Source organism: Orbicella franksi, chromosome 11 (genome assembly GCF_964199315.1).
Source record: "Orbicella franksi chromosome 11, jaOrbFran1.1, whole genome shotgun sequence".
Classification (NCBI taxonomy): domain Eukaryota; kingdom Metazoa; phylum Cnidaria; class Anthozoa; order Scleractinia; family Merulinidae; genus Orbicella; species Orbicella franksi.
Window position 1 is genome coordinate 12,228,910 of NC_138155.1, and position 17,770 is coordinate 12,246,679.

Consider the following 17,770-nt stretch of genomic DNA (forward strand, 5'->3'; position numbering starts at 1 on the left):
ATAATCAGTTGCGTTTCTGTTTATTTGGACATTGTTGATTAAGTTGTTTGATCAAATTCAGGAAAATGTTAAATAACATTGACAAAGAAATGAAGTGTGTCTCACTCAAAAACGCGAAATTAAAGTGAGTCAAAATGAAAGCTTTTCGCAAAATCGCGAAATTAAGGTGTCGCGAAATATGCGAACCTCAAAATCGCTGTGTGTCCGCTTAATACAGGGTGTCCTCTCAAAACATGTTCTAATATCTCGTGCAATAACTGTTAATTATTAACCCTTTTGTAACACAGTGTAACACAATGTAAGATCAAAGACTGCTCATAGCACAATATGTCCAGTCAGTCAATGCGTCAATCTGGAATAATCATTTAGCTTTAAAACGACATCGCTGAACAATGTTAAAGGAGTCTGAGCTGAACCTTTAGAGGTAAAATGCCCTTGAAGTGTCCGCTTATTGCAGGTTTTGTGCAACAAAATGGCTTAATATTGGTGTCCGTGACCGCTTAACAGAGGTGTCCGCTGAATGCAGGTATATTTTACAGTAAATATGTGAAGAAAATTTAGGGACTCGCGCTCGTTAAACTTCGAACCTTGCGTTAAACTTCGAACCTTGCTTAACAACTATAACAATAAACTCGTGAATAACAACAAGTGAAAGACTATGAACGAAACTAAATGTTTATTATACTGTTTAGACTCTTCTACAAAAGTTGCATGTTTTTCGACAGCCAATCTTGACAGTTATAAAGTCGCTGCTCCCAGTGAAAGAAGCACACTTTGCTTCTCCCTAGTGGTCGAACAGGTTAAGAGGAAAGAAACACATATTTAAGTTTTGATCAGCAGTCATGCCATGTTACTCTTAATGACTATTGAAGCTGTCTCGATACAGATTTTTCCAGACCTCGATCAGCTTATGCCATGCAAGGTAATTCCTTTGATCGGTTCGATATCAAAATTACACCGGTACTTGGAAATAGACTAAAAGTGCACCTAACCCCAATTTTTTTTTTTTTTTCGCTAAAACGAATGTAGACTTGATTTGAAGCATTTGGGCGAAGAAATGTTTGAATTTGGTTGAATCCTCGATTTCCTATGTCCTTTGAAAGTCGCGCTTGAAGTGTTTCACGACCGCGTTTTAGGGAGCCTGGGGCGGCGGTACCTGATGACGTCTACCCAGGAACCAAGCACAATAGCGCCTCAGTCAACTCTCTGTATTTGCTCGAGAAAATGGAATACAAGACTAATCGTTCCGATGTATTTTGGGACTAAAACGTCCAAGTTTTGTCTCAGAATCATTTCTTTTTCGTCACTGGAGTCAGAGTTAAGTTTCGATTCGGAAGACTCCGAAATCAACTTCGATCGTGCACGTTCGACAACTGTGAAAACTCACTGCTTAGAGCTTAGAGAGCAATTTACAATATTTCAAGCGACGAAGGGGAAGACTTCTTTGTGGACGACCTGCTTGTATATTAGGAATGGAAAGCTAGATACGAAGTGGAGGAGCAGGCAAACGAAAAGCAGGAAAGAAAACTTCAAGGACTGCTTTGGATGGTAATTTCGTCAACTAAACATAAGATTCCCACGCGTGTTTATAGCCCGTTTACATTTGTCCTTAGCGAGAATGTATTTTGTCAAGGTGTGATTGTTCTGTTAAATCCAGTTTGTGTTTTACTTTCAGTTGAATGCTTCATGTTTATAAGAGCGACGTACGTGTTGCAGTTTTCGAGACTTGATGACCTCCAAAACATTGGCTTCGATCGATTGAAAATCGTATTGTTTGGACCTGTATTTTTGAAGCTGCGGGAAGCAAGGCGGAAGGAAACATTTCATACAATTACCGATTTCACATTGTCACACGTTTTAAGTCGTAACTCCAAATAACCAATGTAAATTGTTCTCAATGTTTGCAGTGAAATTCGTCGGATAAGCGAAAAGGATGTGTTCCCTAAGCGGTCCGCAGACAATGTTACGCGGTCATATTTTCGACGCTATTGCACAGAATCTTTGTCGCACTGCTGATTTCCAAACCTTCGAAAAACTCTGTGAGTCTAACAATTTTGTAATTCGAAAGGATTAATCTTCGACTTTCATCTAAATCGAAAGAGAAATAAGTGTTGGTTAGCGGCGTACAGTTGCGATCTATTTACATATCAGTATAACGCTTCTTGATCATGATCGGATCGCATAACTTTGCCGGTTATGTTACAAATACTGCGGGATTGGAAAATATAGGTAGTCGCTAGTATTTCTACAAATTTCTGGTTAGCTTTAAGCAGAAAATTTATGAAAATAGCGTTCGAAAGTCTGCGGAACAAGTTCCAGTGAGAGTTCTTCAATGGTTCTCACAGATTCAGTTCGCTTGTTTCGGTTCGACAAAATCAACCATCGTTTACGTCTTTATTGCACCATTAGCCGATCATCGTCAGTAAATTGTACAGTATATCTTTCTTTAAATCTGGAATATTGCTGCAACAGCCGATAGTACTTCTGCAAGGAGTTTCTGTGCACTTTTCGAATGTGTATTGCACCATCCTGAAGGAAATTTATCAAATTTAAGATTTTCTATCACCATTCTTACTAGCTTCTAGGGTTGCGCCTCGCATGGGTAACTTTATTTTCCCGTTCGCGCAATTCCTATTGGTCCTTTTCTTCTTTTAATCATATTGTAATTTTGTGACCAATAAAGTTGATAGACTAGACTAGAAATGAGAGGACGTGAGATATCCAACCTTCCTGGGAAGACGTCACAAGAGCCGCTGGACCCATTCTCCTCAAACTCGGTCGTGAAACAAAATGACGGTGTTTTGGAGCCATTTTCGCGATTTCGTCGGGGCACAGAAAATCGAGGATTTGACGGAATCCAAAAATTTTTTCGCAGAACTATTTCAAATAACAATTAGATTCGTTTTAGCGAAAAAAAATTTGGGGGTCAGGTGCACTTTAAGTTTGGTATATGATACCGGTATTGCATGACCCCGCGCGGGGATACGAATTTTATCTTCGAGTGCTACTGGTATCTCCCCCGGGTGCTCTGCGTACCTTTCAGGGGTTAAAGAGGCGATTTTGGTACAGCTTAGGGTGTTCAGCCTCAAAAGATCCACAGAGGAAGCTTTTGCGGTATATTTTAGGGTATTGGCTACCCGCGCGGGCAAGATGGAGCTATCTTGCCCGCTCGGGACTACCCGCCATGTCCCGCAAGAAAAATGTCCCCGAAAGCCATATAATAAATCCTTTATTGACCAAGCTTGTTCGGTCAAGATGGCTGGATATTGGCCTCGTTCTATTTTTTTGCGAGTTTATGGACTCGCAAAAAAAGAACTTGGCCAATATCCAGCCATCTTGACCTCACACTTGGTCAATAACCCATATATATGACATCCAGCGAGCGGCCCCGTCTTTTTACATGGAAGTCCCCCTGGAGGTATTAGTGATAGTGGGAGATATCATCAGCACGAGCAAGATAAAATTCGCATCCGCCAGCGGCAATTTTTGCTCTTAGGGCAAACATTTATTAAATATATTTAACGAGGCTGGCAACAGTTTCCAGCACTTCATTTACTGTTTAACAAGCGATGCTGCAATTATGGTATCGCACAATTTCTGTCAGAATGGGTTCTGTAGAGTGGGTTCATTTACGAAAATTAAAAGTGGCTCTGAACTCACCCGACAGAAATTTTTTGAACTTTGCACAAAGGTGCATCTCATCGTGCTTACCGCAATTCGATAGTAAAAAAATGGGGGTCACCGTGCTCGCTTTATAGTCGTAAGCGCTTAAAGCTAAAATTAAAGACTTTTTTTTTTTCCGGGCATGAATATTGTTGGTGTGGTAACCTATTGAGCCACGCAATTGACAGTAACATGTTCACCTATGATTAAGCAGTGATTCTTGATCAGCCGATATAGAGTAGTTATAATGACCCATCAAAATCTACGTCTTGGAAAGTGCCGGAAACTCTCTCGAACCACCTTAATTAAAAAAAAAGAAAAATTGTTATGTTTATTACATGCATCTCAGTTTTTCTTCATATGTTAAAACCACCGAAACTGAAATTTTAAACTGTGTAAATGAATGTGACAGCCAGTTTAACGAATCGCAAAGATCAAGAACATTTTCTGCGTTAACAAAGTCAAATTGAAGTTTCATTATGTTGGGAGAAAAATTGTACGTGTCCGTAACCATGACGACGTCGATATTACCGTTGACTTGTGAAAGATAAAAATGGTATCTTCACTGCGCCCGACGAAGAAATTAAATTTTAGGGACAAGGAAAATTCCCGGTATTACAACGAAATGTATTTTTTGAGGCCATAGAGCCGTTTTTGAAATTTTGGAAAAAAACACTAAACGTGAAATAAATGATCAAAATGTTTGAAGGTATTTTAGAGTTATTTTGGCCCCGTGCAAAATTATTTTAAATTGAATTAAACCTGAAAATAGAAGTTCATTAAGATAGAGAAACTTCAAAGAGATGATATTAAACGATGAAAGAACAAATATGGTTAAGGATGGAGAAGATTAACACGGATTACAAACGACGCACTTGCACTGTTCACACGCAATTGCAAACAAAAAAAAAACAAAACAAAACAAAAAAACACAGCCACAGTTATAATCTAAATGCTCGTATTGAAAGCATGGCGTTAGATGAGTAAAGGGATATGAGTTACATCGGAAAAAAAAAGTACTAATAATAAATGAGTCACAGGCGCTCTTCTTAGGCCCTGTGTTGCCGGGCTGTCTTTATTCTTTTAAAAATGAGAATTAGCATTTAAAGTTGCATGTTTTACGACAACTGATCCTAACAGTGTGCACTCCACATTGCCCTTTGTATCTTCGACAAGTTGATTCTGGCCATCTGTCGAAACAGGCTAGGAAGAAAGAAGAATATGTATTTGAGTGCCATGCCATGCCATGCCATGCTACAGTACCGCTCAAATGCGAGTTACCACCTCTCATCTCGTTTCTCGCGAGACGCGTCTCGTTTCTTTCGGGACGTGTTTCTCTCGAGACTCGTTTCTCTCGAGACGCGTCTCGTTTAGGCTTAACTATTCAAGATGCACAAACCATGATGTAACTCCTTTAAACGATGTTAAACTGCAATTTACGCAAAGTGTATAAATTAGTTGATGATATACGCAACCCCATTCGCAGGGTCTAATTTTGTGCCTCCTCTTAAGGATAGAAGAGAAGCTCCTGGGAACGAGGTTGCTAGAGCACCTCATTTTCCAGCTTACTCTAACAGTGAAAAAGAAACTTACGTCGTTTTGTTGGAGGGGCGGGAGTTGGAGCACATCCTTGGCCATGACCTGAAGGATTAATGTATTGTCAAGTTAGATATCACTTATGGCATCCTTTCTGTGTAGACGAATTGTCGCATGACACATCATATCATGATCACAAGAAATCAAGATCAATCAAAATCCCTTTGAAATACTGGAAAAAACCCTGGGAGCAAGGTTGACAATAAATTAGTCATGTTCCAAACAAGCGAGGAGACTGGATAGGAATATTTAAAATCGATTAAGTTGAAAATTTGAGCCTGGTGTCAACAAAAAAAGGTGTCCCTCCAAACCAAAGAAAACTCTCTTACATGTAAATCACAGCTTTTCAAAATTGTATTACATCTTTGTGTTTGAACCAAAAACATTGCCATTTGGCAAAATTACTAACTTTTAGATGCTTTTTAGGCATCAGGCTCATCGATTTTAAATATTCTTACCCAGTCGCTTGCCCGTTTAGAACATGGCTAATCACCTATTACCTCTTACTCTGAATCTTATATATAGTAGCAGTAAAGTGTACAGAAAAAGTTATGGTTGTCTTATGGAGGTCATAATGTGTGTTATTAGTCAAAACATGAACTCCTGGATTCTTTTTCCAACAAAGTAGGTTTTGATGGCAATGTTTGAAAATTGTCCTGTTTTCTGAAATCCGTGGGAAAGTGGAAAAGAACTGTTCAAAAATCTGTGTTGTGGCTTTGATTTCTCCAGAGGATACAACCTTGAAATTTCAGTGAAAAGTATGTAATTTCAAAACCTAACTACAGCAGACCTCCAGCCATTTTGTCATTGATCCAGTCCACATAGAAGCTCACGCGAGCGAACACCGTGTAGGAGTTCTCTGCTTCACACCGAGGGTGTCCCCAGCTCACAGCCCCACGAAGAACAAAACGCCCATTTTCTTCACACACGAATGGCCCTCCACTGTCACCCTGACATCCACTGATCACATTGCCTGCTGTCGCGTATCCTGCACACAGCATGCTTGGTTCATCCACTGGCACTAAGTCCTTGTTCGCCTTGGCGCATGTCTGGTGATCCACAACAGGCATGACGGCCTGTTGAAGAATATTCGCCGGCTTTCCTCCGCCAATAGTTCTTCCCCAACCTACATGAATGATTCCACACCTATTAAAAATTCGTCATAGCGGAAAAATTTGTCGAGAATGAATTTTCTGTGTAAAAGTCTCTGAGCCTACTGCGCTCCGTAAATGCCTTATCTAGATAAACAAAAACTCGTCCTTCCTTTGCAAGCGGCACTGCTTGTTATGTCAGCAAAACCGTTACTTATATCCACGAACCTTAAAGGACTGGTCCTCTCACATTTTCCAACATTTTGAGTAATACGAGGTCTTAGGTCGCGTCGTTCATCGCCTTAAACTGTGACCAATCGCAGCTTGTTACTAGCTTGGTTGTGTTAAACTCATTTTTGCACTTCCAAATCTTCATCGGATTAATTTTGAACAAATGGGCGTAAGATGCGTGTGAAATAGGTCATAAATCGGTACACCAATATATGGATTGAACAGTTTTTCCTAACTTCAATTCCTTTAGTAAATGCAGTGGGGTAAAATGTAACAAGTGACTTACACTCGGTTTGGTATCTATCCACTTTGGTGGTTTCTTTTGAGACTGCGCGCCCATGTTGACGTAGAAATTTCCGTGCAATCTGACAGTGACGCGAAACTATTTTGCACCAAGTGTCATGTCTGTTGCAAACCATTTTCTAACTTGCTCTTTTTTCTGTGAAATATATGCTTCAAGAAGGGTAATTTCGATCAATTCGGTTGCTAAAAAGTCACATGTCTGCAAGGCATGCGAGGCAGGCCACTCTGCTTAAACTCTTTGCACACAGTGCGTGCCTATAATTTAAGAATTCAAACATAGTTTGGGCTGGGATACCTGTGATGTAGCATTTGGTTCCCGTGGGCACTTGCTGTCCGCCCTGTGGTAAACAAACAGTGTTTACTCGATCACTCAGGGCCACAGGGTTGGAAAGTGTAAGCACAGCGATATCATTGCGTAAATGCTGCATGGAAAAACCTTCATGGAAACAAACCGACGATACATCGAATACTTGTTCCGCACCTTCGGTTACTGTTTGGTCATGCTCGCCTGCAAGGATATAATTGTTATCGACCAAACGTGAGGTTCAGATACATGAGTTATTGATCATAACAAGGGGAATTCGGTGAAGATGGCTAGATACATCTTCGTCAAGGTCTATCTTCCCTGTTTATTGAGCTAGTGTTACGCTTACAGTCTCGATCAGGTTTAAATTTGGTTCTGTTCAATTAAGTTTTGCCAATTTTCGTGGATGAGTAACTCTAGCCACAAATAGACTGCACAAGAACAAATGAAGGATTTCACAAAAGATTATGCTAGGCTACAAATTTTAGTAATAAAACAAGCCTACCTACAACAACTTTGTAACGACTGGGCGCAGCTTTTTGTACCACACAGTGAGCTGCCGTTACCACGTGTGTTGGTGAGATGAGAGATCCACCACAAATGTGATAAAGTTTTCCTTGCACTTTAACCCTCAAAGAGATCTGCCATGGCCATGAATTAGGCTGGGCATCTGTTCCGCCAACTACACGGGTAGTAATGGGTCGCTTTCCACATTCTGCTATTAACATAAGGAATTGTAACAAGAATTCTTTTAAAATGTATTGCTCTTTGCTGATCGATGACTTCGCTACAGCCCCCACGGTAGTTATTCCGATTATAATCTGTTCAAGTATATTAACTATATTCGAGCCAGGATTTTTCCAAGGAGAAGTGCTCGGGAATACGTGCTGCGAAGCGGTACGCAACAAGAAACCGTAGCGTATTCGGGGACAAATCCTTCATGAAGTACTTACAAAAGGCTTCTTAGTCTAAATTGCGCTAAAACTAGTTTGATGTCAAAATCCTGGCAAAATGTTTTGGCCAAAGCCGTAATTTTTCGCTCGATCAAGCTTGAAGTAGTGGCCATATGATTTGATTAATTTTTGGCAGTGCGTAACTGGCTTATGTAGCGTTTTCTAGGCAAAAAACATGACTTCGAAGTTTTTGTATTCTTTTATCTGCCTTCAAGCTTATTCAGCAAGCCACTTCAGCAGTTCTCTGTTTTTGCCTGATTACGTTTACAAAATATGAAAAAACAGATCAAAGTGAAAGCGTCGCTTTTTACAAGAGTCATGTTAAGTGGCTAGTTCATATTGCCGCACACTAGCGAGTGTGGATGGATAAACTGCGTAAAAGTGGTGGTTTGCAAAGGATAACCTGACTCCGAGTTTGGGTCAAGTATTATCAGAACGAAAAGGAGAAGAAAAAGGTTGGTTTTCAGCAACTGAAAGATTTCTTTATGTTGACGAGGAAACAGATATTCCAGGCCCCATAGTGAGATAAACCTCTCAGCTATCTTCAACTCGTTATTCTCTAAAGTTACAAACCTTGATTTCCCAGGGTAAGGGTTAAACCATTGAGCAACATCAGCGCAAAAACCACTGTGAAGTGCATCTCGGCAAGAAGCCTTACGACTGAACTGCTTTAACAAGTGCTGGACAAATTTGTAGCAGATAGCTAGAAATAACGGGCACCTGGTTCCTACTCTGTCGTGTTATGTCTAAACTAGCATCCTGTCTTTGCTCAATAGGTGCAGATTTGCAAACACAAGCCGCTACTAAAGCAAATACACCATGGCCGGTGTTAAAGCTGTCAGTCATCTTGTGATGTTCGGTTTCTCCATCATACGGAACACTTAAAACAGTTGTGCTCTTAGGAATATTTTATATTTTAATTCTGAATTTATCTTAGCGAATATAGTAATTGTAAGTAGTAACGTTATTGTAAATATTCGTGCGTTTTTGTCATGAGCTCCTGAATCGGGAGATTGGGCAACCACTCCCCACGTTTACGACTCAAAAGAAATTTACCTTACCTTACCTTACCTTGAGCACCTCTCTACACAAGTACAGAGTCATACATTGTACCGATTTGGAAGAAGGGTTAGTTTGTCTGAGGAGGCTGGAAGGGGCAACTCGAGTAATCAGAACCCCCGCTCTTGTGGAAACCAGATTGTGTTCCTCAGGGTATTTATCCCGCTCTTTCAGTGACCTGTTTTTGCAGCTGCGCTTTTCTTTAAACCTTGTTCTTTTTGAGTTGTATTTTAGAGCATATTTCGTGGACGGTCTGCTGCAGAAAATCGGGTTTCCTAGGTAGTTCCGACGTTGTGCAACTAAACTTAAGTCTTCTATTACTACTTATACAAAGAGGATAGCGTAATTAATGGACGTCAACATTCGATAGCTAGAGAGCTGAAAAGATCTTTATTTTCTGTTTTAAGACAAAGAACACCACCATAGCACAACGTTTGTAAGCAGTGCTCAGAGGCCCAGAGGTGATGGAATTTAAGTTGCCAGTCGAATTCTCTTTTGTTCGCCTTTTTTCGTGCAGCTATCAGTAACATTTCAGCCCATGTCTATTATTTCTCAACTGTCAGTAAATTTTGTGGTGTTATTTGTTTCAAATTCGTTTTGGCTCAGTCTGTTGTTTACATTTGCTGAAACTGGCCATTGCTTTGTTTTGGTTTCAGCACATAGTGTAATGTGGCCTGCGAAAGCCACTCGTGTTCATGGCAACACCTCACTCCCAACAAGCTTCATTGCACTTTTTCAAGAAAATTACTTTTCTATCTATTTTTGTCCTTATTAAGCGATTGGAAAGCCTACATATGAGTAAACTGACCTAGATTATCCTCTTATTTAGCTTGCGTGTAATACAAAAACCTCATTTTTTTAATCAAAGCATTAAAACAAACGAAAGAGTCGAATTTTTGTTCTCCCATGTAGATCGATCGATTTGTTATATACTTGTCATACAATCAATGGAAAAACTATCGCGAAAGAAATTACAAGCGACGTTGTGTTACAAATGTTTTTGTTTCCTATACATTGTACAGGAAACATCACAATACTTTCTTGTTTCAAATACAAAACTTCAACTTCAACGACCAAAGCTAAGCACCACCCAATTCTCGACCGTGCATAATTTCCCATTGTATAGTTTCAATGTGCTATAATAATAATTATGAAAAGAATGCACACTTTTAACATTGAAGTGGACGGTTCATCCTGCTACATACTTTAGCTTGATTCCATTTAGAATACGCTAAACCTCTCGAAGTCCACTTGCATAACCGTGCGCGAGCTACATTTTGATTAAACCATAAACCAATGCTGCGTGTAAGGAATGCAATTTGCGATCGCTGTAAGTATAATCAGCAACAGCTTTAGACATGAAATCTTGTAAAGGGTTTTGACGATCTGCTAGTTCCCCTCTGATTTTATAAATTGGGGAGCTGCGAAAAGAAAGGTATTGAAAAACAAAGTAAACAAACAAACGAACAAGCAAAGAAACAAAGAAGACGGCAAGTTGGGGACTGGTGGTTTCCTCGCCCCCAAGTCTCGTCATTCTTTTTCACCTGCCGTTATTTTTTTTTTTCGGTAATAACGATCTTCGCGCTGCACCCCAAATTAAACGAGCGCCCCGGCCTCAAAAATAAATTAACGAAATTATGATATTGCAGAGTTTACAGTGCGCCTGAATTCCGCAGTCAAATTGATCAGTACAAGAAGAAGTCACTCTCCTTTACTTCTTTGCTGTATGTTGTGGCGTGATGTGAATATCTCTTTTTCCTTCCACTGGTCCTTCGCAATTCGTCTGCTATTTCTTTGAGCATGGTTACAGCGTACTCCCCAATGAAATCTGCTACTTGACTGTCCTCCGTTGGTTCTTGTTCCAAGATCTCTCTTCCATCAGTGAAGGAGTCATTCAAGATGGCCATGAAGAAGTTCATGAGGAAGACAGTCATACTGAAGAAATAGAAGAAGACGAAGAATGGCCCAAAGAAACGGTTGATTGACTCCAGTTCATCATAGTTGGTGCCTTTACCAAGGATCATCTCGAATATGTTGACCAGTGCCCTCGTAAACGTAGAAAACATGTACGCCGAACGCCCAAATATCATATGGCCCATTGTGGCAAATGCGATCAGTACCACAGTATACACTATTGAGTATGAAATCATGGGACCCTTGGAAATACTTATGCTTTTTGCCATGATGGCGATATGCTTGTTAAATTTCAAAATGCGGAGGAACTTCATCGTTGCCAGGAAGATAACCAGGGCAAGAAACACGCTTTCGATGTCTGTCCATAGAGCTACAAAGTCGAAGCTCATTCGAGCATATGGATTCTCTTGCACTTTCTGTATCAGTTGCCTGGTGTATTCCGATTTGAAGAAGAAGATCACGATGGTTGCAATTGTGAAGGAGATGAATGCCAGCTCTATCACGTTCCAGACGTCCTTAAAGTATTTGACTCCAAGCTTTCGCAGTTCTCTTATCTCAGTGTATATCGAGAAAATAAGTATTAAGACGATAAGAACGTAACAACCAATGAAGATGCCTTGGCTTAGCGAGTTACTACTACCGTAAAACGAGATAGGGTCAATACGGTAAGAGGGCATTACGCCTCCAGTCGGTAGGGATTCAAAGGAATAACGAGTAAATGCAAACAGATTGGTCGATGGTTGGAAAGTGACAAGTTCTAACAGAACAATTCTTGTTCGTCTGTTGATCCAAATGTCCTCCTGAAGGCCTGAGATAACCTGCCGGGCGGTCTGTATGTCATATCCCAAGTCAGCCACAAGGCCACCGCCGTTATATGTGTGGCGAACTGTAACAACCGGAAGAGTACCGAGGGCTTTGGAATCTTGATATTTCACTGTGTGTTCACAAGCTATTGGAATGGATGGGAACGTCTCCTCATTATCGCTACTACCACTAATACTGCTACTACTGTTACTGTTGTTGTTACTGTTGTTAGTGTCGTTGTTGTTGTTGCGGCTACTACTGCTGCTGCTGCTGCTTTGGCTGGGTATGTAAGAAGGCGAGACGTCAATCAACTCAAGGCGGGAGCCTGATGAGACGATGTCACGATTATCGTCTGAGAATTCAAGGTAACATCGAGGAAACCACTTTTCAAATTCAGGGTAGGCGGACAAAGCAACACATGGATCTATAAAGAGAGATAAAAAGAGCTTCCGTGAGTTTGCTGGAAATTTGCTTTCCAAAGAACTTCCGCAAACGGACACCTTTTATAGGCGGGCGCTTCGTTGAAGGCACATATAAACACTACTAGACATTTTCAATTTTCCGTAACTGGAAAACTCTCCTAAGCGTGTCTGCTTAAGAGTGAATCGATAGAATATAATATTGCCATTATTTCAGGTTTATTTCTTGGTTGTTCTTTTGTGTAAGTGCTGCACTTTTTTTTTTATCAAAAAACGGTCAGTTGTCCCCGGTCACATGGCGCAGTGGCGTCATGGTTGGTGCGCTCTTCTCCGGATCGAGCGGTCCGGGTTCGAACCTAGAGCGGGGACATTGTGTTGTGTTCTTGGGCAAGACAGTTGATTCTCTCAGGGCCTATCTCCACCCAGCTGCATAAATGAGTAGGAGCGAATTTAATGCTGGGGGTAACCCTGCAATAGACTAGCATCCCATCCAGGGGATGGGGGAGCAGATATAATCCTAGTCGCTTCATGCTACTGAAACAAGAGATAAGCGTAGGCCTAACGGACCACTTAGCTCGTTCGCAGACTTTTTCCCTTTTCGATTGCGAATAAGTAAGAAACTTATTATGTCCTGGTTAACATACCACCTGGAGTTTGTCGAATCGTTTAATACCCAATGGCCGTTTCCAATTTTTCCTTTGAACTAGACAACTTTAAAGTTCATTTTTGCCAGTTCCTCTTTTCAGTCATAATCCAACTATTACAACCATGATGCCATTTTTCCGAATTATCAACCTCAATCATTCTCTCTCAATCCTGCAACGTCCCAAGTACCGCCAACTTAGACCACACGCAGGTCCGCTATTCACTTAGTCAGTCCAGTGTCACCCCGGGCGGGGGAGGGTACTCCCATATATGGACTATATAGGTATGTGCTGTGGGATAGGGTATAATTCAATTTGACGCTGTCAATCCTTAAATAGGATCTCATTTTTGCCCCTGTTGACATTGTGCTCCTGGTGTGTCGCCTTGAGACCCTTCGCGGCACACACCTATCCGATATCTACGGAGGAATCCCCCCCCCCCCCCCCCCAGGAGTTTGACCCAAGAGAAAGCGAGAAGCCAAAAATGTAGGCTTAAAACACAGTCGACCGCCAACTAACCTGGTTTCACTCGAATCTGCCGTAAGCGAGGAAGGCTTACAATGAAAGATTTCTTGTTGGAGAAGAAATTTTCTTCTTTGAACTTTTTTCCATTGTACCATGGTGTACTGTACAGGGCAGGAAGCATGTAGTTTTCACTCCACCACCAAAATGTGTGCACGTCTTTAACCTGTACACACACAAAAAAAGATTAACCAAGACACACGCGTAAGGCAAACAATAGTAATATCTAACTCAGTTAGTAAAACAGCAACACTATTGACCATCTACGGGTATATTACGAACTCACAAAGTGACCAGCTCCCAGTTGGCTTGACAGCTCAGTTGGTAGAGCACTGTACCGGTATCGCAGAGGTCATGGGTTCGAATTTTTTTCAGGTTTCAATTTCCCAACTGCTTAAGTTGTGTGCATAACTGCGATGATCAATCACGTCTTCATATCTTTCTCATTTCGCAGTTCAAATATATGCTCTTTCATATATTCATTTGAAAACTGATTATATTAGCATGATATAACTAAAATTTGATTGCGGAAGATGAAGTTTTTCTTTTATTTCAGAGGCGTGTGTCGAAGGCCGCCTGTAATTTGTATACATCTCTCTATCATTGTCTTGGTATCTGATATATTAATAAGTAACATTCAAGTGTGACTACTATCTTATTCATAGGTTTGTTTAATCTTAAAGATGGCATGTGGTATTTCCTCCTAATAAGGCCCAATCCTCCCGGTTACGATGCACTTAAGATTTCAACGTTATCCCAGTTAAGAATCAGATAATATGCTCTTTCAACTGTGTCTCGCTTACTATTAGGTACTTTTCCAAAGCCTTGATTTCATTATGGCTCTGTCAATTCCCGCTCATCCCCCTCCGGGCATTTGACGGGCATACATACATGTATACGGGCAAAGTAGCCCATCAGGCCGGCACTTATCTCCGGTGTCTGTAGCATGAAACGAGTAGGAGCATTTCTACTCCCCCAGGAGGCCTGGATGGGATGCCAGTCCATCGCAGGTTTATGCATGAGCATTAATTATAAATTCGCCGGTACCCATTTATACACCTGATCAAGTGGAGACACTCTGAAAGAGTAAAGCGTCTTACCTCAGAACGCAACGCAATATACCCGGCCAAGGGCGGAAGCCGAACCGCTCGATCCGGAGGTGAGCGCACTAACCACGAGGGCACTGCGCCTCTGCCGTCACGATTGAGGGGAAGGGGGATCAGTGGGTTTGGAATTGACAGACCCAGTAGAAAGAACTTTTCTTCTTACCTTGTCGATCTTTACGTTGAAAATATCCTTAATATTCTTGTTCAGCCAAAACCTATCGCTACTTCGACTGCCATAGGTAGCTACACACAGAAGAAAAACGAAAACTAACTGTAATCCAAGTTGAGAAAATATTTTCCACATTCTCATTTCATTGAGCTTTCTCTCTCTAGCGAGCGTCACGAGCACTGGATCAGGCGGACTGTATAGCCCTGCCAGTGTCTTGGGATTTTCCAGTTTGTTTTTCACGTGACTCATGTCCTCCGTGTTGTGGAGATCAGTGTCTTCGTTTGTTGTTTCTGAAATATCATCACTGTCGACTTCATCTCTGTCCTCTTCTGGTGGCTTGCGGAACAAGAAGGACAACAACGAAGCTACAATGATGACTTTAAGTGGCTGCACGAAGAAGATGTCCTGCACCAGGGAAACAATGACTGATGTTATCCATTTGTTAGACTTCTCTTTTCCCCAAATCATGCTGTAGAACATGGTGAATGCTGCTCCTGTTAAAGAGGTCAATAAAGCCAACGTGTATGCTATGTAAATAAACCAGTGAGGGAGTTTGCATTTCCTTTTCTTTTTCGAGTTTGAGTTTGCTTCAATCTTGTACGCTTTTGGCTTCGTGTAACGAAAAATAGTGATAATCAACAGGTTCACTGGCACTATTACCAAACTGCTCTGAATCCCGATCATCAACTCCGTCCAGTTAAAGTTAATGGGCCCAAACTGTATTTCAAGACCTTGTTGTTCGGAACCAAGCTCATAGAACATTGCATTGGCAACCATGGTGGAGAAAAGCAATGATATGCAGCAAGTTAATCGCTGCACTCTGGTGAATGAACTGTTTGGCGGTCTTGTGTACACTGAAAACCACAAGTGACCATCTCCGATGTCCTTTGTAGCTCTTTGGTAAAACAGGTTTTGGAATCCCGCCATCTGTTTTTGGTCGGCGACAAAAAGTACTTTCTCGATTGTTCCATCGTCTCTTTCGACAGCCAGCCAGCGGTTACAAATAAAGAACCACTTCTTATCTGTAGCCACGTGACGAACAACAACCTGATAAAGGTGCCATGAAGGACTTGGGCCCGAGTTATCATGCCACACTCTCACGTAGTTCAGTTGACCAAGGAGATTTGGCAGTTTAGCCACAAAGGAGCTCACGCTGCCGCGAGAAAACGGATTTTTGTTGCCAGTGATGTCCGTTAGAGGTAATATTTCGGTTTCGCCTTTCTCTGCGTTAATAATCATGGACACATTTGCAGTAGTGCCAGAGGAGCCAAACATTCCTGTGTACACGGCAATTTCGTAAACATGGCTGCCAGTTTTTCTCGTTCGCACAGGAATGGACAAAGAGATCTGCAAGCCGTAAAAGGACCTTTTTAGCCTGGTGTAACGCGCTCTGATTGGCTAATTCTAGAGCATTATTCTCCCGTAATGTAATGGCATTCTATTACCCTGACGAGCTACAACTTTAGGAGAACAGGGATTTCACAAAGTTAAATTACGCACGAATTGATATCGGACAGGACGACTGAAACAGCCAATAGGAAATTAAATTGAAGCTTTTCTCAACAAGCAAAAAAATAAAGAAGGAAAAACACCACGAAGAAAACAGTCGGCTACATTATGTAAAACATTTCAACGTTGTTTGTGGTCGATAAACAAGGAGAATGTACAGGTTTTTGAACTACGCGTTATTTCACCTGATTTGTGCAGTTGGAAACAATGAATGCACGGCCAGAAAAATGCCCGCATTATTGGATGGCTTTTTTTCTTTTGTTCTTGTTTTAATAAGCCACAAAATAAACTAATTATTAACCGAGAGTGAGGTCTTTACGGCAAAATCTCAAACCTCGGCCTTGGTGTATTGACCGAGTGATAGCGTGGTCAATATTGCAAGTTCTCGGGATTAGGATTGGTCTCTTGAGAATTGGATTTTTTCTTTATTTATAAATCGAGTTCATATACAGGTGCAGTCGTTGAATAGGACTAAAATACTAGCATAACACCACATTGTCACAAAAGGCACAAAAAAAGGAAAAATAAAATCAATTCACATGAACTATGATCATCAGAGCCCAGTTGCAAAAAAAAGTGTTTTACGCAACTACGGTTTTTGGTAAATGACATCGCCACACTCCAAGGCCTCGTCCGCACTACGCCGGAAACACTGGAAAACGCAGCTTTATTTCTACGCACTAATCCTTCACGAAAACGGAGTTTTTCGAAAGTCTTCTCCAAACCGGAGGAATTTGAAAAAGCCGGCTTTGAGTTTTAGTGTGGGCGGACAATGTGACGTCACGATAATCATGTGATTTCTTTTCCCAGGTTTTTCTGAAACACAAATCCAAAATGACCGATGAATGCTGCGTTTTTAAATTTGTCCTAGTGTGGACAGAAAAAAAAATTGATGCGTTTACAAAGTAAAAACAACGTTTTCAAATTTCTCTCTGGCATAGTGTAGACGGGACCGTGTGGGCTAAGGGCAATGGCATGACAAAAAAGTTACCTGTTTTTCGTCTCTTCTATCCGCCTTTCTCGCAAACACAACGCCAACGATGTACAGCAGGAAGAATACGCCAACAGCAATAATAACTCCAACATTCCCAGTCTTTCCAAGGCTGGCAAATCCAATAAAAACTTCTTCGAAGTCAATATCATTCGGGGTAGGAAGGAGCTCGCCTCCGAATGAGGTCAGGTGGTTACAGAAACACTGCAAATTTTCATCAGTAGAGTTTGGGCCAGGCTGCGTGAAGGAAAAAATGAAATGAAGGAAAGAAGGAAACAAAGGAATGGATTAATGAATGAATGAATGAATGAATGAATGAATGAATGAATGAATGAATGAATGAAAGCAAGAGAGAAGGAAGAATAGAATCAGAAAATAACAGTTGTAAACAAAGCCGAAGATTTTAAGATTTAAACATAAAGAGGATAAACATACCCATTTTTTTACCATACCCAACTTTGCTTACCAAAAATAGTAAAAATAGAATTGCAA

General features: G+C 41.0%; 2 protein-coding genes across 3 annotated transcripts; both read right to left on the bottom strand.

Annotated features, from left to right (window-relative positions):
- Nucleotides 1–4,610: 4,610 nt before the first annotated feature.
- Nucleotides 4,611–9,484, bottom strand: LOC145460323 (elastase-1-like). Of its 2 annotated transcripts, none has more exons than XM_081445096.1 (6): nt 8,715–9,484; nt 7,694–7,903; nt 7,180–7,392; nt 6,050–6,385; nt 5,257–5,304; nt 4,611–4,866 (listed from the first exon to the last, which is right to left on the bottom strand). In XM_081445096.1, exons 1-6 carry the CDS (start codon nt 8,779–8,781, stop codon nt 4,760–4,762), a joined length of 981 nt encoding a protein of 326 aa, XP_081301222.1. In that variant the 5' UTR covers nt 8,782–9,484; the 3' UTR covers nt 4,611–4,759. The 2 variants fall into 2 exon arrangements, with proteins under 2 accessions (XP_081301222.1, XP_081301221.1); XM_081445095.1 differs by having other exon boundaries at nt 7,694–7,906.
- Nucleotides 9,485–10,761: 1,277 nt separating this feature from the next.
- LOC145460363 (polycystin-2-like protein 1) lies at nt 10,762–15,683 on the bottom strand. Its single transcript, XM_081445146.1, has 3 exons — nt 14,773–15,683; nt 13,501–13,669; nt 10,762–12,342 (listed from the first exon to the last, which is right to left on the bottom strand). The coding sequence occupies exons 1-3, from the start codon at nt 15,553–15,555 to the stop codon at nt 10,886–10,888; spliced, it is 2,409 nt and encodes an 802-aa protein (XP_081301272.1). The 5' UTR covers nt 15,556–15,683; the 3' UTR covers nt 10,762–10,885.
- Between the last annotated feature and the right edge of the window lie 2,087 nt (nt 15,684–17,770).